Below are 27,660 nucleotides of genomic sequence, written 5' to 3'. Positions count from 1 at the left end.
TAAAGTGCATTTTCATTAAAGAGGAACTTTATTTCCATGGAAATCTCACTATAACTGAGTAATGAGACTGACAATGTCAAGTCAGTGAATGAGAGACTGAGAAGTTTCATTTCAGCCTAACAGAATCCACATTCCAATTAAAAGGTTATCTCTACTGGAAACAGATACGTCATCAGCCATGCATTTAAGAAATAAAGTCTGTAATGGGATAGACATCTTAAAGCTCAGCAACACAATGAAAGCAATGTGTTCACTCAACTGAAAAATAAATGTCACTTACCGAATGAATCTCAAAAGAAGTGGGGAAAGTTCCCTTGATCGAGGTTCCACTCTGTCCGGAAACTTATCCAGTGCTTTCCAAAGTAGGAAACGGTAATTTGTGTGGTCCAGCCGTTCACTGCAATCTGTTCTACTCCTCAGCTGCTCCAGAAAGACAGTCCCCACCTCTCCTTCTGGTATCTTCTCACTTTCTGCTTCAGCTATGCTCTCCTCCTGTTCATCTAATTCATCTTGTAGCTCCATTTCTACAGAGGAGGTAAGAAAATCTTTTCAGGTTACTTGATAATCACCAGTAGCAAGGAATCTATCCCCCATTACAAAAGTAATACATTTGGTGACATGCACTTGTTTAGACACAACTGTATTTAACAGCAACCTGAAAGACACACATTGCTTAGAAAGCATTCTAGGATGCCTTGCAACCCTGGCACTTCTCAACTGGGCTCAGTTCCGTTGAATAACAGGGAAGGTCACAAATGGCTGCATACTTTTGACTCTATATTGACAGATTGCATATGCCCATAGGTAAACCTCAAGAGCACACAAGGACTGTGTACAGAAATTCCATGGAGCAGGAAGATGGTCTGCACCATTACACAGGTTTTGTCACTTTTCCTGACCAGTCTGAGCAGTGCCAGCCTTAAGCAAAGACAAAACTGTTGCATTGTTTCCCACAACCTGCAACTCCCTCCTGTAATGCAGGTGGCCTTTTCCAGCTACTGCTTGGTGTTTAGGACAAGACACAGCTTCCTCACAAGCCTCTCCACTCCTGCCCTGGACATGACAATAGTACTGGTTCTGCATTCCCCCATCACACATAAATTTGGGGAACTTGAAAAACAGCCACATAATTCACCATTAGCTGGGTTACTATGATAACCATGCTTAGGATAGGTGACTTACCAGCATAGCTAGCAGCCCTCTCCAAATGCTCATACAGGACCTTCCAGAACTGTTTATTTTCCATTTCCTTTGCATGAGAACTAACAAAGCAGAATACAGTATTAAATTAGAAGGAAGATAAGAAAAGGCAAGCGTCACTCAGCTAGTTATCAACTACCACAATCAAAGGCTTTGATCACTGCTTTAATGTGGCTGTCCAGAGACAGGACATCTGCACAATGCAGCTGTAGCACTTCCTTGCCTTTTCTCATGGATCCCAAATGTCAACTGTTATTAAAATAATCTGGTTGTATCCCATGACTTCAAATGAAACTCAAATTGAGTAAAAATGTTCTCAAGCTTTCTACTGACTTCTGTACAGCAAATCATATAGAATCAAAGGAAGAATTACCATGGACATATCTTTTGAAGAGCTGGTTTAATTTTTTTTTCTTTAATTAATTCACTGGATTGAAGAGGAAAATCCCATCCTTTTTAATCATACAACAAAGGAAGGAAAAAAGAAGAAGATAAAGTCATGGTGAAAGAAGTCACTTATTTTTTCACCATGGTAAGACTTCCCTACTACTTAGTAGGTTTTAGAGGTTTTCCAGTAAGGACAGAAAAGTTGGCAGATGAGGAAACTGAGAGAGACTTCTTGTTCCTTTAAGCATTTGTGAAACATAAATCAAATCCTGCTACCTCTGACTAAAAACTCTGATGTTATTTGACTGTATTTGTTGCAAATTCCCTTTAAAATACGAAAAATCAGGAAATAAGATGAAGAATCTAAAAAGGTTAAGATTTGAGAGATCAAATTAATTTCAGAAGATCTCACATGAAGGTTCTCGTGCACAACCTTCTTCAAACTGGATATTTTTTACCTCATCTTCTGTTCACAGAAGAATGAAAGGAATGTCCTGTGAGACAACTACAGACTGCAGCATCCAATTGCATATACTTACGTTATGAGTTCAATTACAGGATCCCAGAGAGGGCTGAAGTTAATATAAAGCATTCCTAGTAAATATCGAAGAGGCACCTAGAATGACATACAAAGCACCATCTTGTTGAGAAGCAGAAAACAGTAGATAAAGACCAACCAAGCTCCTCTAACCTTTTTTCCTCTCAAATAGGAAACTTTGATCAAAGAAGTTCTCAGGAGTGCTCCAAAAGATGAAGGAAGTCACACACATAATCATTCCTTCATGTGGAATATCTAGAACCCACTTCTTCATAGCTTCATGTGGAAATCTAGAACCCATTTACTCTAAGCTACACTGAGATCTCATAACTACACCAAAATAACATGAATATGGAAAAACCAGTTCAGCACAGATGATCTGGACTGTCTCTCTATCCACCTTCAGTGCTGCCACAGCAAAATGAGGGACCTCAGACAGATGAAATTTTGCCCAGAAGAGTATTCACTGCACTAGGCCTAACAGCATGTCCTCTAGACTGGCTCCTTGCTGAGCTACATGGAGAAGGAGTGGCCTACAATCCTTCCTAATGAACGTGAGGCCCCCTTTAGCTCAGCAACAGAGGAGATTCAACAATCACAGTCATAATGGATTTTCCTGCTGAAGCAAGATCCAGAGGCCACCAATGGCCAGTGGGGGTGCTACCAATGTTCAACCACACTGAGGACATGGCAAGGTCATGAGTTTAAATTTGCTTACAACTCACTTCTCCCTGGAATTATTTGCTTTCCTTTTCAAGGCATCAAAACAAGATTAATCTGACTGTGGGCCATTTATCTAGATACCACTATTGTACTGCTAAACACAGTACTCCTGAGGACAATAGAAACTGTGATCCCTACTAACAAGTTTTCTAAAACCTAATCTGGGAGTTAATTAATTTTTTTTAATGCACTCTCATTAAAATCTCTGCAATCCATGTGATGAAATAAGAACATTCTCTTGGAACAAAGGAATGTGACAACTGCTTTTTGACAATAAATCCTTACCTCCTGCAAAGATCCACTTGGTATTGCATGCTGCACTATGTCACATCTTAGTTTCCTTAAATGGAGAAGTTTCTCTCTGTAATCATTCACTGTTGCTGGCACAAGTTCTGCTTGGAGCAATATGGCAAATAATGGCTGGAATTCCCCTGTGCCATCACCCTGAACAAACAAGTGACAAGAATTCTGTTAAGAGTACCTTTATCGCATTGAAAATTACTTCCAAAAAAACTATACAGACTCACAGCCGTTCTGGACAAAAGAAAAAAGTCAAAGGACTTGCTCTGGTTTCCACCATTTAGGCACACTTCTGAAAACACCAGAAGGTGGGAGACAAAGAAATAAAACTGGAATGTGAAAGCACAAAAGCAGAGGACCACCTCTACTAGATACATTTTGTTTCTGCAAAATGAACAACATTTCATACAAAAAATGAAACACAGACAGCTTTGAAATGTTAAATGAAAAGCTTTAGCCCTACCTCAATCTGTGCAGAAGGTGGATTATCAAAATGGCTTAGAATTCGAACCGTCGACAGCCGGACCTATTCCAAGCAGAAGCATATGTCAGGCAATATAAACTGACACATACACACCTACAGAGAGATTAATGTCTGGTACAGCACACTGATTTCACTAGGTTCATCGTGGAGCTGAGAAACAGATGAACTCCTGTAGTCTAGAAGGCAGTTAGAAGTGCATGCATTATGCTCCTGCCCTGATTTACCTCTAGGGAAGAGGCAAGGCTGACAGGGCTAACAGTTAACCTCTGTTAACTCATGCCCCATTGACACAGGCCTAAGCAGACACTATAGAACTAATAGCTTTACACCATCTCATGTTTCTCCTTTCAGACTTTATCATTTAACTAAGTTTACTTATATGTTATTGTTAAAATACAAATTACTTTGCATGTGCTCAAAGCAGCAGATTACCTTGGAAACACCAGTGGAAATATTAGGATGCAACTTCTCAAACAAATCCATTAGGTTCCCTTGGGATAGGGGTTCCTGGCAGCCACACAATGCCAGCCTCGTGTAATAGAGATCAGCCAACAGCAATGCAGAGGGGTCTGAAGGGAAAGTGCTAAAACAATGGATGATTTTATTAGCATACAGAAAGAACTGCAACATCACTGGTATTTAAAAATAAGGCAGTAGTGATAACTACAATGTTAAAGGAAAATTCCACAATTTCAGATTCTGCTTCACCAGCAGGCCAGTGAAGTTAGACTTCACCAGCACAATGACTTCCAGCTGCAAAACCCATGACAGCCCAAGAGGCATGAGATCCCTCCTTTGTGTGAATCAAGCTTGTCACACTGACACTTGCATACTGAACACACAGCTGCAGAAAATAAGATCACACAAGGGCTTTTGATACTGCCCAGCTAGTCAGTCAGTGATCAACTTCATCAATAATCTAGGCTTGGGTGAGACCCCAGGAATCTTGTCTGCACATAGAGAAACTTCCTTCTGCTACCTTACATCACTTGCTCCAAGCACATTTCACAGCCAAGAGCTGACAGGAAAGCATTAGGCTAAAGCTCACTGCCAATAATTCCTGCCTGATTTGGGCAAGTTGTTTTATCTCCGTCATGCCTCAGATATGAGCACCATAACTTCCTAAATGAACAGGATGTTTTGAAGCTCAAGCCACCAATGACTTGGAGATGCTAGAGAGAGATTAATGGTCTTCCTAAATCCCTCTAGCCAGCCAGTTTTCTGTGCCAATTATAAACTAAATAGAGTAAAACTAAATAAAATGGAGTATACAAAAAAGCCTTTGACACAGCTTTGAAAGTGCTGCTCCTGTCTCTTTTATCATTGTAATGTAACACAGAATTACTAAGTGTAGCATTCCAAAGCAAAACTAGAACCAGTGTAGCACTCCAACATAAAACTAGAACCAACTTATTTGACACACTACCCTGCAGCTAAAAAAGCATCAGTTTGCAGACAAAATGTCATTGAACATGAACTATATCTATTATCCAAAAAAAGTGCCTACAACTTTGCTTCATTACATAACCACAATACTGAAGCAATGCATCAGCATAACAGAATGGGCAGCACAGAAAGAAGCATTTAACCAGCTCTTATATAAAAGCAAAGTCAAATTTTTGCCCTACCAAGGAAAACCATGAAGCACCATAGAACAGGCAGAGTTTACTTACGTCACCAAGCTCTTGACACGCTCCACAGGTAACAAATGGAGTACTTCAGCAGATTCCACCAAACTAAGTAGAGTACTTACAGCTTGGCAGGCCACAAATAGGTTTCCTGGAGCAGAGAAAGAACAAGAACATCTTGTAAATTTACTCAGCTCTCAGTGACTTGTGCTTGCATGGTGCATGCCCATCCTGAAAAGGCTGGAGTCAGAGAAATAAGGTAGCATATGGATCCAAGAACTGGCATGTGTATTTTCTACCATACCACATAATCATAACACATAAAATAAGTGCTTCCCTGGCTATCAAAGTAAGTTCCTCCTCCAGCAAACCAGCACTGAAAGCTGTGACAGCTCCCAGTTTGCATGTTTCCATCACACCCACATGTGAGGGATCTGGAGCTAAGCACTGTGACAGGAGTTGCAGACAGCACTCTGCTAAAAACAAAGAAATGCTGCCAAATTGATCTGAATGTAGCAAAACCAAAGCAAAAATACACACTGATGCTACCACCACAGGTGCCTATAAACTATGGAACTTTGGCAATGCACTACTGTGTAAGATCTTCAAAGCAGTTTCATGTACCTAAAACTGATTATATATTAGTGAATGGTAGGTGGGTTTGCCGAATTTTGTCTCCTTTCTAAACCTCTCAGACTCCTTTTGAGATGGAGGGTTTCCCAGAAGCCCATGATAGCCAATTCCCTGACAGGCTAGAAAGGGCAATTCCTTTCCCACTACACTTCTAAATTAGCAAATAGGTTTAAAAAAAAACTTTTGTCTCCTTTGTCTCCTTCCAGGTTGAAGAAATACTGTTCCTAAATGAGATAACTTAGAGAAAGTTTTAAAAAGGTTTAACTGTCTTACATGCTGCCAGTGGAAAAGAAAGGGAAGTGAGCATTCCTATCCTATTTATTCTTTTGCAAACATTATTCTAAATTACTTAATTCTCCAGGCATGTGCCAGATCCTGCTAACCATTAACCTCCATAGGGTGCTCTCTCAAAGAGAGACAAAACATCAAGTAATGACAGGAGGAAACTTTCTGCATCTATCTGCACAGTGTAAGGACAGTTCCCAATGCAACCTGCATGCCCTTTGGTAGCAGTGTGCCCGTGCTGGACAAAGACAGCAGCTTTCACCTCACTACAGACACACCTGTGTGATCAGTAAGGGAAGCACTTCCACACTGGCCCTGAAGAGCTTCCAGTAATACCTTGCTGTTGCTCTGACCCAGTTTTCAAGCCTGTTTCCTTGCACTCCACAGCAACCAAAACACCAAAAACAACCAGTTCTGGAACCTGCACTTTGCCTCAGTGCTCAGAGGCCAGGGAGGTCAAATGGAGCATAGGGCTAGGAGCTTTGCACAGGCAGTGAGAGGAGACTGGAGTCCTAGTAGAAAGGGAAGGAATTGCAGGAATCCTGGAGGTGGAAAGAATGCCAGAGGATGAAAAAAAGCATCCAGAAACCCTAGTTTGGGAGATGGGTAAAGAAAACCAAGCAAGTGTACTATGGGACAACAGAGGCATGAGTATAGGACTGAGGATGCATTTATTTTATTTTGCATTACTGATGAAGGAAGAAATAGCAATGTGCCTCTGGCATGCACACAGAGCCTGAGCAGTGCTGCTACTACTACCAGTAAAGATGAGACCCAAGAAAAGAAATTCTAGTTATTCCTTTTTTTAGGCTAAGTACATCACCAATAAAACAATCATGACAGCATGAAAAACCTGCAAATTTGACAAAAGAAAGGCCTAAATCAAAAAGGGACATGCTTGACAAAGCTTCTTTAAAGAAGAAAAAGCAACAGAGCTGACTGGTGGATATGTTCAGGAATATTAACAAAATGACAGACAGCCCTTACAAAGGAACAATGAACACTCAACCTGGGGTATTCTAAAAGTTGTTTATAGTTTGTCACAGGGTCAAATGCTTTCTAGCTCTCTGAGTAAGAACTGCCCTGCTCTATGCAGGCTCAGTTATTTTTTTTTTTCTGGCCAGAAAGGGAAGACAACCAGTGACCATCTCCTCCTGGAGAAAAGATGCAGCATTTAGAATTCTTGGTGTCTCTTGGGTCAGAGATGGTGTGGTGGTTTTGGCTGGGATAGAGGCAATTTTGTTCATAGCAGCTAGTATATAGCTCTGTTTTGGATTTGTGCTGGAAACTGTTGATAATAGAAGGATGTTTCTGTTTCTAAAGAGCAGCATTCACACAGCACCAAGGGCTTTTCTGCTCATTTCCTGCTTTTCACCCCACTCCACCAGTGGGGAGGCTGGGGGTACACAAGGCTTTGGAAGGGGTGTTGTCATTTAACTCCAGCCAGCCACCAAACCCCCTGCAGCTGCTTGCCCACTCCCCCATAAGCAGGATCAGGGATAGAATCAGAAGGATAAAAGCTAGAAAAATTGTGGGTTGAGATAAAGCAAAAAAAACCAAAACACGCACACAAGCAAAACAGAACAAGAATCTGCTTTCTATGGGCAGGCAGGTGCTCATCTATCTCCAGGAGAGTAGGGCTCCATCACATGTAGTGGTGACTTGAGAAGACAAATGCCATCACTTCAAACATCCCCTCCCTTCCTCCTCCTTCCCCAAAAATTAAATAGTGAGCATGAAGTGATAAAAGTCTGGAATATCCCTTTGGTCAGTTGGGGTCACCTGTCCTGTGCCTCCTCCCACCCTGCCATGTATCCTTAGCCTCCTTGCCAGCATGGCACCATTAAAAGCAGAAAAGGCCTTGGCAGCAGCTGTACGCTCAGCAGCAACAAAAACATCTCTGTGTTATCAACCCTGTATTCAGCACAAATCCAGAACACAGCCCCATACTAGCCACTGTGATGAAAACTAACTTTACCAGTGGAACACAGCTGGCACAGCTGACCCCACTGACCAAAGACACATCCCCTAGCATATAGCACCATGCTCAGCATTTAAAACAGGGGGAAGACAAAGGCATGACATTTGTCTTCCTATGCAACTGTTGAGTGATGGAGCATGAAAGGGCTTTCTGGGGATAGCTGAGCATGTGCCTGCCCTTGGGAAGTGGCAAATTAATTCCTTATTTTGCTTCACTTACATGCATGGCTTTTGCTTTACCTGTTAAACTATTTGTATCTCAACCCTTGAGTTTTCTCCCTTTTTACCTCTCTGATGCTCTCCCCTCATCAGCAAGCAGCTCAGTTACTGGCTGAGGTTAAGATACAACACTTCTTTCTGGCACCCAACATGTGGCTTGCAAGGTTAGAAGAAATAGTAATGTACCTCTGGCACACACAGAGCCAGAGGTTGCAATGTGCTAGATTGAACCCTGATTGATAGCTGTTATTGCTGTTTAGCTATTAATTGGCAAGCTTCTGTGCCTGCCATAAAGCTTGCTTGTCTTACTGTATATTAGCAGCCACTGATCATTAGTGACTGATTTTTGCTTTCACAGCTGTAGTGCTTTACTACTTAGCTGTACCTGAGAACATTTTGATAACAGCCATGGCAATGCACCCAGGTGGGCAGGTGGCCAGGGCAGTGCTTCTCTTTTTGTCCTGCTGTACCAGCCAAGCTGGAATTCCAGTGTGAACTTGAGTCAATTGGACTGTGACTTGTGGATGCGTCCAAATAGGAGCACGACATCCCAAAGCATCTGTGGCTGTGGTTAAGTCTATGACAAAGTAGGTACATCTCAAAGCAACTATGGTTTTAGTTATGTCTATGTTGCAGCAGGCGTACCTCCAAAGGAACTTCCCTTGTGACCCAAGGGTAAATCCATGTTGGAGAAAGTACACCTGAAGCATCTGTGCCTGTGGGTAAGCACATGCTACAGCAGGTACACTGTGAATCACCACGAACTATGCATGAGGTCATGCTGGAGCACCTGAAAGTGTGTGGCCATACACAAGTCCATGACAGAGGTGCACTCCTGAGGGAGAGCAGCCTTGGGTAAGGCCATATTTGGAGCAGGTGCATCTCTGAAGGCACTGTGGCCCATGGCTGACCTGGAACAGGTGCACCACAAAACACCTGTGGTGATGGGGATTCTACACCACAGCAGGTATACCCCAGGAGAAACTGGGACTCATAGGTAAGACTTCACTTGGAGCAGGTACTCCCCTAACAAGACTGTGGGTAAATTCAAACCCAAGCAGGGGCAAGGAGAAAAGTTCACTGCAATGTTAAGCCCTGTGGCCTAGCCCAAAGGGATTGGGGTGGAGATTATAACAGACACAACATTAAACTGTTTTAACCCATTTCAGTTGCATGTTGTAGGTTTAAGTCACATGTTGTAAGAATTACTATAGCGGGAACCACCTAAACCAATGGAGGACATGCTTTACAAGAAGCAGTGCAATTGCAGCAGTGAATTAACATGAGCTGACTCTGGTGGCAAACAATTCCACACAAGACACCAACTCTCCTGTTCTGAGTGACCACCGTAACAGGTGGAGCCCAGATTCATGGATTAAATGAACTCAGCAGATATTCTGTGAACATTCTACAGGGATGGTCCACAGACTAAGGGAATGATATTATATCAAAGGTTGGAAGGGGAAAGGGGTGGATAATGAGGTTGCATTGGATAGTGCTGTACCTGAGCAAGACATAAATGGTAATGAATAACAGGCAGAGAATGTGCTGGTTTGGGCTGGGATAGAGCTGAGTTTCTATATAGCAGCTGGTATGAGGCTCCGGCTTGGATGTGTGCTGAAAGTAGTGTTGGCAACAGAGGGATGTTTTTGTTATCAGTGTGCAGCCCTCACAAAGCATCAAGGCCTTTTCTGCTTTTCACGCCAGCCCACTAGTGAGTGGGCTGGGGTTGCAGAAGGAGCTGGGAGGGAACACATCCAGGACAGCTGACTCCAACTGACCAAAGGGGTATTTCAGACCACATGGTCATGCTCAGCAGATAAAGTGGGGAATGTTCAGAGTGATGGTGTTTGTCTTCCCAAGTCACCATTATGCATGGCAGAGCCCTACTCTCCTGCAAGTTTCCTGCCCACCCATGGGAAGTGGTAAATGAATTCCTTGTTTTGATTTTGCTTTACCTATTAAGCTGCCTTCATCTCCACAAACTTTCCACAAACTTTCTCACTTTTACTATTCTGATTCTCTGCCCCATCCCAGTGGGCAAGTATGAGCAGGTGAGCAGCTGTGTGGGGATTACTTGACAGCTGGGGTTAAACCACAATGGTCTTTTTTGGCACCCAACACAGAGCTCAAGCTGGTAATTTTGGATACGGTGCTACTATTACTCATTTTCATGCTTCGTGCAATCAAAAAAACTGCTTTTATTTTTTTATATATCAACAAAAAGCAAATAAACAGGAAGTAACTGTAACTGACCTTTGCAGAGACTTCCTTTGTCAATGGCTGTGAAGAGAGAGTCTATAAAACTCGTCACATGAGGCAGAATGTGGTCTTTGTTCATTGGTCTGTTCAAAATACATGGAAAGACTTATTTCTGTTACATGGACACCTACGTATAAAAGCTATCACATTTATCTCTATTAAATTACAGGTAGCTCATTCCAAGTTTGAAAACAGCAGCAAAACTGTTTTTGCTATTTCTGCCCCACAATTTAAGTTGTAGCACTCACTGCATCTTCTTTCTAACTAGTCCTTCAATAATTACTGAAAAAATACTGTTGAGAGAGAATAGTGCTTAAAACACACAAACTGACATGTGTCAAGAACATCTCTATACTCAAATTCAGTGAGTAGGCAATCAAGAAGCTGATATTCTATTCCTGCCTTTACTGTTGACTCATGGTATTTCCATACAGCACTTGTTTTTGTCTTCTAATTCCCATTTCCTGAGCCTAGCACTAGCAATTATTGTCCTTTCCTTAGTAAAGTGATTTCTTACAGAAAGAGAGTTAATAGGCAGTAAGAAAGTAGACAGTATTACAGAAATGCATGACAATAGTACCTTAGAATATCCCTTACCTAATATGTGGCAGTACAACCAAAGCAACCCAAGCCTGTGAAAGGTCAGTAATGTCTTCCTTCTCTGGTAAATGCATTAAAGACAGTACATGATCCAACACTGGTACTACTGCCTTTTCTCCTTGTCTTTTACTTGTTTGTTGCCTTGTATTAGAGCTAAAAATAAACACAAACATTTTAATAATTCACCATTGCATATCAGAGATTGTTCCTTTTGCTCCTATGACATTCAAAATCATGTAGTCTACTTCTAGCAAAAAGGACTTGCATTAACACAAGAGATTTTCTTCTCCTCAATGTCCTCTACTGCACAAAACATCATCTAGTTATGCTGAAGAGCACAAAACACAGCCCATAAGAAATGTCAGTTCTTTATTTCTAGAACAAAAGACACTGGTTCTCAGTTGGACATCCTCACAACTGGGACATACAGACTCTAGGAACACCTGAGAGTAATCTCTACAACTGTTATTAATAAACCATGACAATATTGACAGAGATAGATGACAGGAAACAGTGAGGTAAAAGTTTTGGGACTTAGATGGAATCACAAGGTGAGCCCAAATCATCAAGCCTATTTGCAGACAGAAAGGGTAACACCATAACACTATACCAGAACACATGAACAAGAGTCCTTCACACTCCATGCACAGCAATCTTTCCATTCTACCCAGTGCTTGCAAGATCACAGTCAGAAGTCTGCATAGGCTTCACTCTTCAAGAAATACAGAAGCTCATAAAAAGCCAACAGTAAGAATTATCAGAGGCTTAAGAAAATACATTTATAAGATAAACCTCAAGGAATTAGGATTGTTGGTCCAGACAAAGAAGATCTCAGACACGTCTGATGATGAAAGCCTGCTATTTGTAAATGCTTGATGCAAAGAGCAAGAAATATTCTGCTCTTCATGTTTCCAGCAGATAAGTGCAAGGGATTTAAACTGCTGTAAAGAAGATTGAAGTTATATACTGAGGACTGGAGGAAAAACCCCTAACAACCCAAGAAAAAAACAAAAGCCAAAAAGCCCAAATAAATAAAAAACCACCTGTATAAGTATAAAGATAGCAAAGTACTGGCACAGACTGCCAGAGGCAGCTCAGAAATCTCCAGAATTGGAGTATTTAAAAATTAGGTAGAAGAAGGGGTATGCAACTCTTGAGATGTCTCCTGGCCATAATTTACACTACTAACATTGCAAGAACACAAAAAACCAAGGTCCTTGCAGCTCTGTACTCCAAACCACTGAAAAAAATAGAGAGATCAAGAAACAAAGAAAACAAGTTTAATCATTTTGATTCAACTATCTGTTCCCGAAACCTCATTTCTTATGGGCTTCCACTATTATTAAATAAAAATATGAAAATTATGAAAAATATGAAAAAACCACACAGAGTAGACTGCTTAAAGGAAAAACAAAACCTTTCATAAAAGGCAATACAAAGTCAAAAGTTTTGAATTAGCTGAGTTAGAATTACTAGAAAAATCACTATTAGATTAGCAATGGTCATTCTGTGCTTCAGTGGTTACCCCTAATTTTCCAAAGAGGCTCTGGGGAAACCACTTTATTGCAACCAAGCTATATTTGTAACTAAAAGCAGTCAAGCTGTGCCAGCACAGTGCTGCTTCTGGATTAATTACATGTCCTTTGATATCCAGCTGTGCTCCATGGCAAGACTACTGTACTGCTGCCAAGAAAGCTCCTGGACAAGACATATGCATACAGGGGAAAAAAGCTGGGGCACAGGCAGGAGGTTAGTAATGACGAGAAGCTGAACTGCTGCACTCACTACAAAGATTAACTGCCAAGGGATGCAGTTTGCATGATGGTATAAACAAATCCCCATATGTGCACCACAACACTCTATGTATCAGTGACCACCTTTCTGAAGTGGCATCTCTTCTCATGTAATTTCAAAAAGGAAAGTGTTATCCTACTATATCACTTGGTTTGCAAATCTGCCAGCAATGTTGCCATTTTACACAACTCCAGCAAATACCAGAGGGCAACTTTTATGTGCTCTGCACTGCCTTCAGGCCTAGAGCCACACAGGCACATTTAGTGTTAGCTAAACTTGAAACGTCTCACCTGACAGATGCTTCAGTGAAAACAAGAGGATACTTTTCAAATGCCATTGAACCAATGGTAGGAGGTTCTGCTTTCACCAAAATAAGTTTAGCCAGAATTGCCACAGCCTCATCCTTTGTGATGGCATCTGTGCCAGAGAAGAAATGTTCAATGTATTCTAGAAAGCATGGGAGAAAATGCTAGAGACAAAAAAAAAAAAAAAAAAAGGTAAAAAGTCAAAGATTGGCTAGTTTCATTATTCATCATCAAATCCACAAAAAAACCCACAACACCAACCACAGGGAAATCCAAATGCTCAAAACTAAGTCAGCAAAGCATCAGACTTATCAGTTCTGGTGCCCCTAGACACCAGCAGGGACTGTAATTTAATGCAAAAATTCATTTTGCACCCAATCCAGTCTTATCAGAACACTCCAGATCCTTGACATGGTTTTCACCTCCCATTCCATTTAATTAATTTGATTCCTTCCAGATTGCCACTTATACAGCTTATTCTTAATTTCCACTTAGTTTCTCCAGAACTCATTCTCTTCTCCCATCCATAACACACTCACCCTCTTAAGTCCCCACAGACGAGCTGCTTTTTGTGAACAGATACCTATCAGATTCTCCAACTCTGAGAACCCTTACACAACTTTAACACAAGAACACAAGTAACCTCTTTCCTTCTTACCATATCATAACAGAAGTTTAAATAAACATCACGTCAATACACAACAATCCTTCAGCATTCAAGGCAGGTAAGTATACAGTGGATTCGCCAGTTGTTCCCTTTAGCAACAAAAATAAACAAAATGCACAATCACTTCCACCTACCCTCTCAAATTGCTTCATTGTGAACATTGCTTCAGAGAAGTCCAAAAGAAAATGCCGTTCAAATCTACTTGCAAATACCTGCAAGATGGAAGTGAAAGGTTGCAGAATGAGAGACATTCATAGTCAGCTCTGTACTACCCATGGGATATGTTTTCTGGTGTACAAATCAAGCATTCTTTGAATTCTTGAGATACTCTGCCTGGCTCTCCTGTTAATTCCAGTACACAGAGCAGCATTGTTTCCAAGTGACAATTCAGGTACAGAAATGCAGTCCTTTTTAACAAACCCTACTGACACAACCTTTTTGACAAACACTGCTGGATCCTACCGTCTCTGTGCAATGACAACCAAGCTACCTGTTCAGTGTGATATGGAAAATGGAAGTTGAAAGTTCTAGGACTGCAGCACAGACACATGAACTGTTAGGAAATAGCTTAGGCCCAAAACATATTTCAATTCGGCATTTTTTCTGTGTAGCAGGTTGCAGAAAGTTTACTACCTTATGGATAGAGCAAACCTCTGTGCTTTTGAAGCACAATAACAAAATTGTTATTCCCAATACAGGAATAACAGGATCAGTAGTCCTCAATGCCAAGATAAAATATACACCCAGATCTCTCTTTCCCAGCCCCTTCAGAACACAAGGATAGCTTTAAGCCTCCTCCAGTTTAACAGAAGCCCACACAAATATCCTCAAATGTTTGAAGAAGTCTGCTGAGCAAAACTGGCCTCATGCAACAGGCAAAACAAATCTTACTTCAGCACAAGTCAACACTAAAGACCAGATGAAATTTGATCTTCTTTAAATAATTGCAAGTCTTGCTTTCCCATTGTAAATCGTGTGGCATTTTTATTTGAAATATTTTTTCACACACACTAAAACTATGGTCCACACTGTTAATTGCAAAATTATAATTTACTGTAACATGAAAACTAAAGAATCAGACTCCACAGTATAATCTCCTGTTGATCTTTGCAACACTACATTTGATAGGAATGTATGCAGCTAATAATGTCAATGCTCCAATAGCAAAGGTAATACTGAAATATGTTTATCCCTGCACTTTCTAAATCAAAGTTGCACTTGTGTGAACCTTGTTCACAAGGCTAAGGCATACTTGGAAACTTAAGGAAAAATTTTTTTTTTTTTTTTTCACTAAGTTTGACACAATGATCTGCTTTATCACCATAGGCAGGATGTATTCCTTCACAGTTTTCCTTCCTTTCTCTACAGAGGCTGTAGGTGTTTGAATTGGAGCCTGGATTTCATTGGAATGATGTCTGCCATGGTGACACTGCTATACTGACAGCCTGTGCAAGACCATCAGGTAATTCCAAGACCTCTTCAGACTTTATTTAAAGCACTGGGCAGGTTCTTCATTATCTGGGCAAAAAGGCTGAAGGGAACCTTATAGCATATTTCCTAGCCTGAAATACAATGTCCAGAAATCACCCTGCTCTAGGGAATTTGAAGACTGGGATTCCTGGTCTAAGCTGCAATCCTTGTTACCTTCTGAATAGTTTCCTTGGTCAAAGAATCTGGCAACAAAACATTTTCCGCCAGCAGGAATGAAGAAATGGCATTCAGCAGCATCTTGCAGCAAGATGATGAGAGATATGGTGTCTGTAACATTTTTATTAAAACCTGAAATGAAAAGAGAAAACTCGTATTTGTCCATGAAGATAATGATTATCTGGTCTGAATGGCATGGACAGTGCCTGGACCAGGAGGGCACAGAGTCCCAAGCTTCAACCCACAGAAACAAATCAGCCCCACTAAAGTTTGAAGGCCTTAAATCTAGCCTAATGGGGTCAAATGTATGTGAATCTGGCAGAACTGCTCTATACCACTGATATGGGGGAGTCTCCTCCACAGTGGCAGGAACAGACTCTAGAAGCAGTAGCCCATTCTCCCCATTGCTCATTTAAAGCTGGGCTACGCTAGCATTACAATACAAAGGTAAAATCTCACAGGATCAGTGAGGTAGCAATACTCAAAACACATGTCTCTGTTCACTCAAATCCTAAGCCCACTGATGCATCAGAAATGGGTACAAATGCTTCAGCTGACCACACCTCTTCCATGTTCAAATGATACCTCTCTGACACATCTAAGTCTGACTCACCTGACAGACATCTTCAGGCAGTGAGATTTTAGATCCATTTGCATGTTCCACTAAGATCAGATAAGCTTGCAGAATCCTTTCCATCTGCTCTGAAGCCACAGCACAGTTGACCTCTGTTATTTTCCTCTGCAAATCTAGGAGTGACTCCTGTTTAAATAAAATAACTTAAATGCTTCAGATAAATGAACAAACTCTGTTTCACTTACTGCTATTTGAAGGACTTTCTGAAGAAACAGTATCTCAGCTGCCCAACAAATTACTGTTGGCTCTTTTATACATATTCCATAAACTAAACCATGCAGAAACACTGTGAAATTTCCCTTAGGTAAAAACACATCCCAGATTCCTTGGACAGAAACACAAGGAACTCCTAAATTCCTAATTAGGGTCCCCAGAAAGGCTGACACGACATACAAAGTAGGAAAGAGGAAATATTGGGTTCCATATTCACAATGGTTTGGAAGCACCCAGCTTTCACTGAAATTACCAGAATTCAGGTACTTTTACACTTCATGAATCCTTTTGCTAATGTGGATGCTGAGAGATTACTCATATAATGTACATTCTACATTAGTGTCTCTTTCTGTCGAGAAGATATAAACTCCTATCCCTTATCCAACGAATTGAACCCAATTAGACAGCTATGACAGACTACATCCCTCTGAGCAAGATATCCCCTGTGCATCCACCAGCTCCCAGGGTAAAAGAAAAAGCCTCATTAAAAATAAAAGGCAGTATGTAATGAATTTCAAAGATTTTGTAACAACTGCAGATGCTGAGTCAAAGAAACCTCAGGGATACAAAACATTCAGTGATAAACAAATCTGTAGCTAATGACAGGTAAAAACTGCTAATCATATTGGGTAAGGCCAGAGGAACTGGATGGGATTTTCTATGAAACTAGTTAGTCACAGGAGAGCAGTCTCAAGAAGGAACCAATAGGAATTATTCACCCATGCTGGAAGGACTACCCTACAAAAGCTCATGTGAACCATTTCCTGCAGTTTCCTGTTTCATCCCTCTCAGAAGCACAACTGACACAGTCTGTTGTAAGTTGCAAGAGGTTTCAATCCTCCTTAGCAAAACCCCCTAACAGATGTTTGTAAACTTTTAAATACTGATCAGGTGAGTAAAACACACTGCCAGGCTGTGTCATTGCTGATTATTCTACATCACCCTGATCCAACACAGCACAACCCACAGCACTCAGCTGTGCTCCTTCAAACCAGAGTGTAACCCCCCAAGCAGCAACACAGGAACACCCAGACTGAAAACATTCTGATTTTCAGTACTTGGCTGCAAGGTTCAAACTTAGATTTCCAGGTTTAACCCAACTCTTTGCGTTAAAAAGATCTGAAGGGCAAAAAGCTTCCCTTTTACTGTCATAAAGTGATTTTGAACTATCAGTAGTGCAGCAACATAAAACAAACACTACATTCCAGCAAGGGTTCTGCAATGAATGCAAAGACAGACTGTACAAACCATCCTTGCGCAGCCATAGGACTGAGTTCCAAGTCTCACCTGCAGTAGTTCCCTTCTCACTCACAAAACCAGGGTAAGAAGAGTGGAATTTTTCCCATGACTCTGTATTTTATGTTTCCAAAGCAGATAAAAACCCATTTCTGGTCCAGTAGAACACAAACACCTTCCTCAATAAGTGCAGAATTTTTTCTGTCACTCATGAATAAAAAAGTAACAGTAAGAAGAAAAGCAATCAGTCTACCTCCAGGCACTTGAACACAATGTCGAAATGCTCCTTATGGATATGCACTGCAGCTGATCTGATCATTTGCTTGAAGGCTTCTCCAACAGCTACCCATGGTAGCTCAATTTCTTCTTCAGTCATAGGCCCCAGCTTCATAAGAATTAACTTCATAGCCTGCACAGGAAAAGAGTATATTGTGTTCTTACATCTAGAAAATAAATCTAGCAATCTCAAAACTAATTATTGCAAGGTATTGCTAAAACATTCCAGTGATCTCAATTCCTTCTAGAATGACTACAGAGAAAAAAAAAAAAAGGCTATCACCTAAAATCTGAAATATCAGCAAGAAGTGTGATTTCAGCATACAGGAATATTGAAAAGGAATTACTTAAAACAACCTTCCTGTATCCAAAAATATTCTTAGAAGGCTTTCAGACCCTACCAAATAATTACCAACATGCTTATCATCAAGGATTCACTGAGCTGAAGGAGAAAACACTCCTGGTTTCAGTGAGGACTGCCTAAGGCCCATTGCAGTAACAGCTAAAGCAGCAATCTTGTCTTTACCGTCTCTGCACAAGAGTGGAACATGTTTCGAACACCCTTGCACATCTCAAAAAGCAGCTGTCCTACACCTTCCACCTTTTCAGGGTGCTCTCCCAGGTCACGGAGCATTAAATTGAAGAGTTCATTTTTATCAGAAACCTACAAAACAGGAGATAAAAAAAATGTTATCTTCTATTCAGAGCTGCCAGATGGATAGAGACAATCAAAAGGCTCCACAGAAACCATGTTGTTCTCCTAGTCCTGCCTTCCTAGAACAGCTTAAACTCCTTATGTCTGTGACCACAAAAAGAAATTCAAAGAATAAATTTGATCAGCTATTCAGTCACTACAGCTCCCACAACCCCAGAATATACACAGGTCTGCCGAGGTCACTGCAGCTGAAATATATGTCATTTTTCTCATGATTTTAAACACATACATAAATGCACTGTTAAACTGGTCACAACTGAAACAAAAAAGTCCCTATCCTGATGAGAAAGAGACATGTATCAGCTGAACACAGAATCCAGTCATCCGAAACTAGAACCATACTTGAGAATACTGCAGACACTTCAGGTCCAATATTGTAAACACCTAAGTTTCCGAGGATTTGACTTAAAGATCAGAAATTTCCAAAAACAACCAATCAAATGAACATGCTTTATTAAGGTTTCTAACTTAGGACAAAACTGAGGATACTCAAACTTGCTAGCCAGTCTAAGGAATCCCGACTTTTGTATGTTTGACTAAAGAAAACCCAACTACTACCACTCCCTTTCCTTACTCCATGAAAGGCTGCTGTCTGATCTTGGCTGATCTGCCTGGGAATGTTAAGTACAGTGATCTTCAGGAGAGGAAAAACATCACAAGAATTTCAGTTCTATAAAGGCCTTTAGGTATTTGTGAAAAAGCCAACAGAAAAATTTGCATATACAAATTCAAGCCTCCCTTCTGCAGGATTACTTTACTATTTCTAGTCATTGTAGATACACCAATGACAGGCATTTAGTTCAATGTCTCTAAACAGCAAGTGCTAAGGCCTCTATTTGCTACTACTGATAAAGAATGCATGACATTCTCAGTATGAGAGAAGAAAACCCCAACAAAATGACAAAAAAATGACGACTCAGGACACACTGTATGCCAAGCTTTGTTAATCCTTCTCTGGAGAAAATCTAATATTGCATATTGAATCCAAAAACCACCTCAAAATAAAGATAGCACCAAAATACAAACATCCCACTTACCTTTCTCATTAGAAAGACAAAACTTTCAGCAGCAAAGTTTCTGATGTGCAGTTTGTGGTGAGCCAGCAGGGTGCTGTACAGGCTACAAAGAGACAAAATAATCCATTGTCTTAGGGGCAAAGCAAGAATTGCCATCAGCTGGTTAAAAAAATTGTTTCCACTTTACATGACTACTGTTTACAAACCCTAAGAACATGTCCTTCTAGAGAAGGCCAATACTTTTCCTCATCTAGATTCCTTTCCACTCACCCTGAAAAAAGAACAAGAGTTCTGCAAAAGAGGTCAAATGACAGTGCCAGGCAAATTAAGCCACAATCAGAAATACCCTTCAAATCTGCAGATCTACAAAGATTCAACTGTAGCATCAAGACTTTCAAGATATATGTTAAGCAGCAATAAGTGAAATGAAAGCTGAATTGCCAGATTTGTATTTCAGTTGAGCCAACAGCCTCTCCTGTACACTTAAAAGTTAAAGATTCAGTTTGCAAGGCTGATAAATATTTGCAGTTTGCTGGTATCAGTAACAGTGGCAGATGGCTCATCACAGGTTCATTGCAGAGGGAGTGGTGCCTCAGATTCTCTCAAATTGAGCAGATAATTTTTCAATATGTTCGACACCTTAGCCTGGGCTGAGGACGAAATCTGTAACCAGTTTCTCGCTCCATCTGTTCCAAACTGAAATTAGGAGGAAGAAACATGGAACCACTGTCTATGTTAAAAGAAAGAGCCCAGCTACATCAGCAATTTAAGACTGAACAAGTGGTCACACTGGGTCAGACCATGTGCTCAGTAATTCTACAGCAGCTGCCAAAAGCAGATACCTGGGAAAGGTTTAAAAACACAGCAAGCACATATGAAATCAGCTTTCAAGCACCTGCAGCTCAGGAACTCCCCAAGCCCAGAAGTCCCTGAATTTGATAACTCCCTGGAGTTTGGCCAGTCCCCCTCTGAGAAAAGCTGAGAAAACATGCTAAAAAGTATACTGAAACATTAAGCCATGTATTCATGTGGCATTTACATTTCTATGACATCTAGTAATTGCTGATCACGACAGACACTAAATATTGTTTTTACCTGTATATGTTGTGTATGTCCTTCACCATCAGTCTCCACAAGTACTTGTAGAGATAGGAAAGAGAAGTAAAAGCCCATTCTAACAGCTCTGTGTCCTGTGTATCCAATAACTTGGTGATGGCCAGGAAAAAGTCATGAAAGTGAGGATAGAAGTCAGCCTGAAGATCTCGAGCCAACTGCACCACTAGACTGTATTTCAGAAAATACACCAGTGTTAGGGCATTTCAAAAACAAACCAATAAAAACCTAGTCAAATATAAAGAAAGGCAGCATCACTTCTCACTTTCAAATAAAAAAAAAAAAAATCACTTATTAGGCAGCTGTGGATGGCAACAATCTTAAAATTTTCAAAAAACCAAGCAGGCAGCTTGGTCATTAATATCAAATGAAGCACATTAATATAACATCTGACATTCAGTAAGTACTCCAGCTAATTTATTTGCCATCTTACAACTATATGTTTTTTGAAGACTTAGAACCATAAAGCTCTACCAGAGAAATATGACCACTTTGGGTATCTCATTGCTTATTTTCCTTAGGCACAATAAAGATAATAAACACTTAAAACAAGATTCATGCTTACTTGTAATACCATCAAGGCTTATGACTACTTTTTGTGACCATATACTTACTTTAACAGGGGTTGGTAAGCAAGACTGCCTTCAACTTGCAAATGTGTCTTCAAGCTCTGCACAATAGCATTTTGGTAATAAACCAGCTGGTTGAAGGACTGGCATTTGTTGGCCACTTCATTGTAGAATTGCACTGTTCAAAGAACAAAAGAGAAGCCCTGAAAACTAGTCCAGTCTATATGGTAAGCATATAGAGTGCTACAGAATAACAGTGCTCCAGAGCCCAGTCCAAAAACCAGTCAGTAATCTCCTACTGGGCTCTGGATGAAGAAAAAACATATTTTAGCAGTCTAAGGAAAGCAAGAAACATGAGTATAAATAACGTACCAAAATGCCGAGTGAGGTTCAGTTCCTTCCATTTCCGCAGTCCTTCGAAAAAGTAGGTTTCAACCTCCTGCCAAAACAAAGGTGAAAAATAGCTACCAACCCTAATGAATGTGTCCTGTAAAGATGAGAGGCTCAAATTAAGACAACTATCAGGTGCCTTAAATATTTAAAGAATATTCTAATAAATCTCAATGACTAATTCCAATAGGTACTATGGAGTTTCCCTGAAAATAAGTCTTTCTTTCAATATTCAAAACACATTTGAAAATATTTTCTGGTGACAGGACTTGTTTACATAATTGCCTTTTATACCTCTGTTGACTGGCCTTGATAATCTAAGATGCTGAGCCATAGCTCACGCAGCACAATGCCTTGGGATTGTCTTTTGGCATCCTCTCAGCTATTGAGTGGGAAGCTCAGAGCAAGCCAGTAGGCCAGGTGGCAATAACCTGCAAAGCACTATAATCATAATGATGATTTATATGACACACAGAAATGCTGTGATCCATAGAGACACATGTTCATACTTTATACACATGCTGCCAGTATGTGGGTGTCAACAGGTCACAAGTGATGCGTCCCATGTAACAAGTGATAGAACAAGAGGAAATGGCCTGAAGTTGTGCTAGAAGAGGTTTAGGCTGGATATTAGGGAAAATTTCTTCACTGAAAGGGCGGTGAGGCAAAGAAGTGGTTGAATAATCATCCCTGGAAATATTCAAAAGATGCGTAGATGTGGCACTTAGGAACATGGTTTAATGATGAACTCAAAAGTGTTAGGTTAACAGTCAGACTCAATAATCTTAGAGATCTTTTCCAACTTATGATTTTCAAACTTCTGATTCTATTGCAACTACTCCGCACAAGCAAGTCTTTCAGAGTCTGGTCCTAGGACTGCTAAATGACACGGCAGCATCTTTTGTGTTCAGAAACAGGCCCACCAGCCACATGGAAGACAGGGTGGTACAGACAAAGTGCCTCAATGGCAATACTGAAAAGAAGGTAAAAAAGTAGAAGGGAACAAAGCATGAAATGAGGCTCCAGAAAAAGCAGTTCTTGAAGGAGGTCCTTTCCAATTTCCTCCTAAATAAATTTCTTAAGTGACACTTTCATAGAGTATGTTTACCTGTGATGTTATTTCAGAAAATAACCACAATTGCTACTCTCACCTCAGCATAGCTCCCAGTTCTGTCAATTCGATGAATAATATCAATATTAATGTTGCTTAGGCGCTCCGAAAAGGTAAGAAACTGCAAAAAAAAAAAAAAAAAGAGACACATTTCTTGCTCAATTCTGAGCACAGCTCCTCCAAATCTCTTTCGATAGCACACACACTGCAAACAGAAACCCCACTTCTAAAGGCGGGCTGCCAGATAATACCCGTCAATACCAGCCCTCGGTCAGGGCAAAACGCCCAGCAGCAGGACTGACCCTCTACCCCGCCCCCGCAAACCGGGGCTCGCAGCCCACGCGTCTGCACAACACGGTGACAGCGATGCACAGAAATCTACCTAGATTTGAGCAAACTGCCCCGCTCTCAGTCTTCCCGAAACAACGCCCCGCTGGGAAATAATTCACCGACGCTGTCCCGCTGTCGGGACCTTGCAGGGCTGAGCAGACCCTCAGATGCCGCCCACCCTCGCGACTCCGGCCGCGGTGCCGCTCCGGCAGCCGGGCACGACCGCCGAACTGACAGCGACGGCGGAAGCCTGAGCTCCGTTCCCCCGGCCAGCAGCCGCGGCCGGCGGGCGCTCACCCGGTGCGTGTTGCCCGACTTGTGGGCCGCGGGCTTGCTCTTCATGGCGGCGGCGGCCCCGCGGCGCGTCCCGCACGTGCGGCCCTAGGCGCCGGGCGCCGCCATGCCGGGCACGGGCTGCCGGGAGCAGGGCGGGGCCGCCGGCGGAAGGGGCGGGCGGTGCCGAGCGGGACCCGTGCCCCCGTCTCGCCTTGGCTGCGAGCTGTGGGCAGAGCAGCCGCGCTCGGCCGTCGTCTGTGCGCTCTGGTGTAGGGCGGCGGGCTGGGGCACCTCGGTACCGGGGGACGCTGCGACGGTGCGCTGGGAAGAGCAGTTTGTGCTATGGCGGGGCGGAGCGCAGCCCACCGCACAGCATTGACGGCTTGTCCCGAAACGGCCGGTGCCCAGCTCCCCGATCGTAGTAGTGATTTTTGTCAGGACCTCAGCAATTTAAACAAAAATGCCCATCGCAGACAAAGTACATGGAAACCAAGCCCTCGCACCAGAGGAAATGGTTACGGACTGGTCATTCCTTGCAGCACCACGGCTTGTGGGAGCCTCTGCCTGCGGCTGCAGTTGCAGGAGGGGAGGGACGCGTGAGCGCGGTGGGAGATGGGCCTGAGGCTGGCAGGAGCTCTGGTGCGGGCAGGTGTAGCACGGACAGCTCGGAACCGTGCGGCCCTCCGAGGCTGCGGCTTGCCCAGCGTGAGAATTCGGCCCTGCCGAGCCCGCCCGTCCTGCCTGCTGCAGGCGGCTCACGGCCATTCCAGAGACCAGGCTTGCAGGCTGCTCAGACGGGAAGACGTACAGGCGGATGGGAGCGCGGCTGAAGTTCACGAGCACGTAGAGACCCACAGCTTCGAACACCCAACAGGTTAAACACTGCCAGGTGCAGCTAGAAAAGTTGCCTACGGGCAGGCAGTAAGCCATTAACTTGATAGTCATCTGGACAGCTAGGGAAACGTGCTTGCTTCAGCACCTGTGGAGTTAGAGCTACTGAGACAACTTTAAACCTCGTTCTTCTGTTGTAGAAATAGAAAAGACTTATGGTGTTTACATTAGATGGGAAGAGAATAACTAATTAGGCATTTAAGTTTGAAAAGGTTGGCTTAAGTGATTTCAAGGCCGTATATCTCCATAGAAAGTGAAGACAAAAGCATGTTGCGAGGTCTAGATCCATAAGCACTTAAGCACCAATATGGATCTGTTTAAAAGCACAAATAACTCCAGAAGTGGTTAGTAAATTCACTTACGATGTCTCCTACCTATCATATACTTGTGGAAAACAGTCTACAAGATCCTTTTTTCCATTATGAATAGCATCTATAGCAGAGCTGTAGAACTTCATGGGATGCATGCACTACAAAATCACCCAAGGACATGAGCAAAATCTAACATTCATGTGCAGTAACAGGGAGAAGAGCTCAGGTGTGCTCTGACTGTGGCAGAAGTCATCATCAGCAAAAATAAAATACTTCAGAGGAAGTTTTTAAAAGGCTAAAAATGCTTGTTTTGTGTCTGCAAATTGGCAGTTTCTCAGAAGATTGAGATAGGGTAGACCTGCAGCTGCTGATTTGCCTGAGAGTTTCTGGTTGCAAGAGCTACTCATGGATTGCGTGTCAGCCAGCACTGAATACTGCATTTAGAGTTACATCTGAGTGAGCCTCAGGCTAATAGCCCAGGTATCAATACCACTATGGCCAGGGCAGTAGGTCTGGTGCCCCAGCTGGCAAGGTTCAGTGACCCAGAAGGGCCCTTCCCCACTTTTATATGAGCTGCAGCTATGTTAACAATATCTTTACTACATACGCTCCCCTCTGACTGCAATGCCTTAAGCCTCAGGACTTATTCTTTTTCTTTTCCAGTAAGAGATGAGGTTTTCCCAGCTCTGGGCAGGCCCCAGCTCCAGAACCATGTAATTATCTGATGGTCCCTGCCAGCAGTTCTCCTTCAGAAATTTATGCTACCGGCATTAAACATTACAAGCAGATGGCCTTCTGAAGAGTAATTGCCTATTGGTAGTAATACCTGAAGAGGTAAGTAGAGGAAACCTTTGTGAAATAGTATATGCATGTCTACCAAAGTAGTCACCAATTGAGATCTAACTTCTTCAAACACACATTGTGGGCTACAGCTACCAGTTCCTGACTCTAATCCATCAGCACTCCTGAAACAGGTCTGAGATTCTTATGTCTACTCCATTATATAACAAGATCATAGATGAGCAGAAACAACTGTGAATTAGACCTACCAACTTCCAATCTTGGATGCCCAAAGCTAGGTTGCTCAATCAATATTAAATACACTAAACAGTTATTTGAGCTGGTTGTGAGCCCAGAAGCCACACAGGTGGCATGCAGTGGCTGAGGTGGATGTGGCTGTAAACTACTGCATCACAGGAGCTTTTCAAAATCATCCTGTAGGGAGAAGCTGGCATGAGTTGAAGGCAGGTTATATAAGTGTATCATGTAGTTTGGTGTTTCTTTCAACTGAAGCAAATAGATTTATCATTTTTAAATTTGTCTGCAAAGTAAGATGAGTCCTTTGTAACACAACAATATATTTTCACTGCCAGTTTCCTCCTCAGCTTCTAGCTGGCATTTTGCCTTGCCTTGCAGCAGAAAACCCCACAAGATTATGTAGGATGTTGTTGAGAGCACTTCAAAATCAAAGCAGACAAGATACTGGAATCCTGTTCTGCAATGTGGTGGAACTGTCTGGCCACATTTTTTCTAATATGCCTGAAGCATAGAGATTCTGCAAATAATGCAACTCCAGGTCAATGCTAGCTGAGTCGTAGAGAGAATTTCATTGGGAGAAGGTGAAACCCTTAGGTTTGCTGATCAGACAGGGTTGGAACAAGGGGCTGGAATTTAGATCCCAGATTTTCTCTCTGCAATATCATAAATTTAGGGACTTTCCTCACAGAAAGGGGCCCTGACAACCTGTTTCAACCCTTGACACAGCTAGGCCAGTGACTCATCTATTTCAAGGCAGGATCCTGCTGCAGAGCTGAAATCGGGAGCTAGTACAGCTCCATCTCTTGAAGTAAACTGAACAGCACCAGAGCACAGGGACTGTCCATACCAATAGATCATTAATACAATCCCTGGCACAATTTTGCCACAATTCATGCCAGTTTTCTGCCCAGTGGGAACCCACACCTGGAATTTTTTTGGGCTTTGGCTTTCTGGTTTTTGTTTGGTTTTTTTTTGGTTGTTTTTTTTTTTTTTTTTGTGTTTTTATTGTTGCTGTTGGTTTGGTTTGCTTTTGGGGTTTTGTTTGTTTTGTTTTTGTTGAGGTTTTTTTTTTTTTTGGTGGAGAAGAAAGTCTTAGAAATGATTTGTGTTAAAAAGATAAAGAGATAAAGGGTCTGATTTCCCCACAGACCACTTGTGTACAGACAGCCCCTGGAGAGGAAGGGTTTGCTGTGGTGGCTACTGCTGTTGTTCCACATCTACTGCTCTGCCACAGCAGCAGAAGCAGAACTGGCTACAACCTTGTTGAAAGCAGCAGCAATTGAAGCAGCAGAAGGAGGATTCACAGGGGAATCATGGACCATGGAAAGAAAAATCAAAAGGCGGGATGAAGTCTTGTTCCCCGAAAGAGATATGAATGCTCTCCTGCATTTCAGGCTCACCATTTAAATGAGGGGCATTTGGATTTGACAGAAGCCATTTGGATTTCATGGCTGTCTGTCATGTGTCTGGGACTACTAACAGTCTGTTTACAGCATGCCATTCAGGGCAAAATAAGGCTAGGCTCACTGAAAGGAATGGTATGTTCCTGGCATTGAATAGAAGGTAATGTACAAAGCAATTGGTACTGTTCTTCATATCTCTGCATCCATCTCATTCATGCATTGAAAGTTAGGTATGTAGGTTTGATGTTTTGGCTAATTAATTTGCTGCTTTTTGTTTTCTTAATTGAAGCTTCAACTGTCGTAGTATTCATGCAGCTGTAACTTTGCTTTCAGGTTCCAATAGAGTCAGTACTGCCTTATCCGTTCCTGATCTCATAGATCCAGGAGACGTAGTGTACAAAAGCTGAAACACCAAAGAAAAGGCCTATAATCTCAGCTCTGCAATGTACTGTAAGAAAAAACATTTAAACATACATACCCTTAAGT

The 27,660-nt window shown here is 41.9% G+C and overlaps 1 protein-coding gene across 2 annotated transcripts in view; it reads right to left on the bottom strand.

Annotated features, from left to right (window-relative positions):
- Window positions 1–23,687, bottom strand: part of UTP20 (UTP20 small subunit processome component) — a 63,194-nt gene extending 39,507 nt beyond the window's left edge. Inside the window, exons 1-21 of one of the 2 annotated variants that reach the window (XM_021552867.3) lie at window positions 23,553–23,687; window positions 22,966–23,046; window positions 21,797–21,863; window positions 21,470–21,602; window positions 20,838–21,026; window positions 19,764–19,845; window positions 18,538–18,675; window positions 17,989–18,144; window positions 16,266–16,412; window positions 15,650–15,784; window positions 14,140–14,217; window positions 13,324–13,502; window positions 11,237–11,392; window positions 10,634–10,722; window positions 5,306–5,411; window positions 4,065–4,215; window positions 3,612–3,674; window positions 3,134–3,292; window positions 2,127–2,203; window positions 1,183–1,262; window positions 281–524 (exon numbers count right to left, since the gene is read on the bottom strand). In XM_021552867.3, coding sequence (XP_021408542.3) covers window positions 281–524; window positions 1,183–1,262; window positions 2,127–2,203; window positions 3,134–3,292; window positions 3,612–3,674; window positions 4,065–4,215; window positions 5,306–5,411; window positions 10,634–10,722; window positions 11,237–11,392; window positions 13,324–13,502; window positions 14,140–14,217; window positions 15,650–15,784; window positions 16,266–16,412; window positions 17,989–18,144; window positions 18,538–18,675; window positions 19,764–19,845; window positions 20,838–21,026; window positions 21,470–21,602; window positions 21,797–21,863; window positions 22,966–23,046; window positions 23,553–23,597 — 2,555 coding nt within the window. In that variant the 5' untranslated portion in view covers window positions 23,598–23,687. Of the gene's footprint in view, window positions 1–280; window positions 525–1,182; window positions 1,263–2,126; window positions 2,204–3,133; window positions 3,293–3,611; window positions 3,675–4,064; window positions 4,216–5,305; window positions 5,412–10,633; window positions 10,723–11,236; window positions 11,393–13,323; window positions 13,503–14,139; window positions 14,218–15,649; window positions 15,785–16,265; window positions 16,413–17,988; window positions 18,145–18,537; window positions 18,676–19,763; window positions 19,846–20,837; window positions 21,027–21,469; window positions 21,603–21,796; window positions 21,864–22,965; window positions 23,047–23,307; window positions 23,327–23,552 lie in introns of those variants that run through there. The other variant, XM_085568952.1, reaches the window with a different exon arrangement.
- Between the last annotated feature and the right edge of the window lie 3,973 nt (window positions 23,688–27,660).

Source organism: Lonchura striata, chromosome 1A (genome assembly GCF_050655825.1).
Source record: "Lonchura striata isolate lonStrDom1 chromosome 1A, ASM5065582v1, whole genome shotgun sequence".
NCBI lineage: Eukaryota > Metazoa > Chordata > Aves > Passeriformes > Estrildidae > Lonchura > Lonchura striata.
This window is presented reverse-complemented; position numbering and strand designations above follow the sequence as displayed.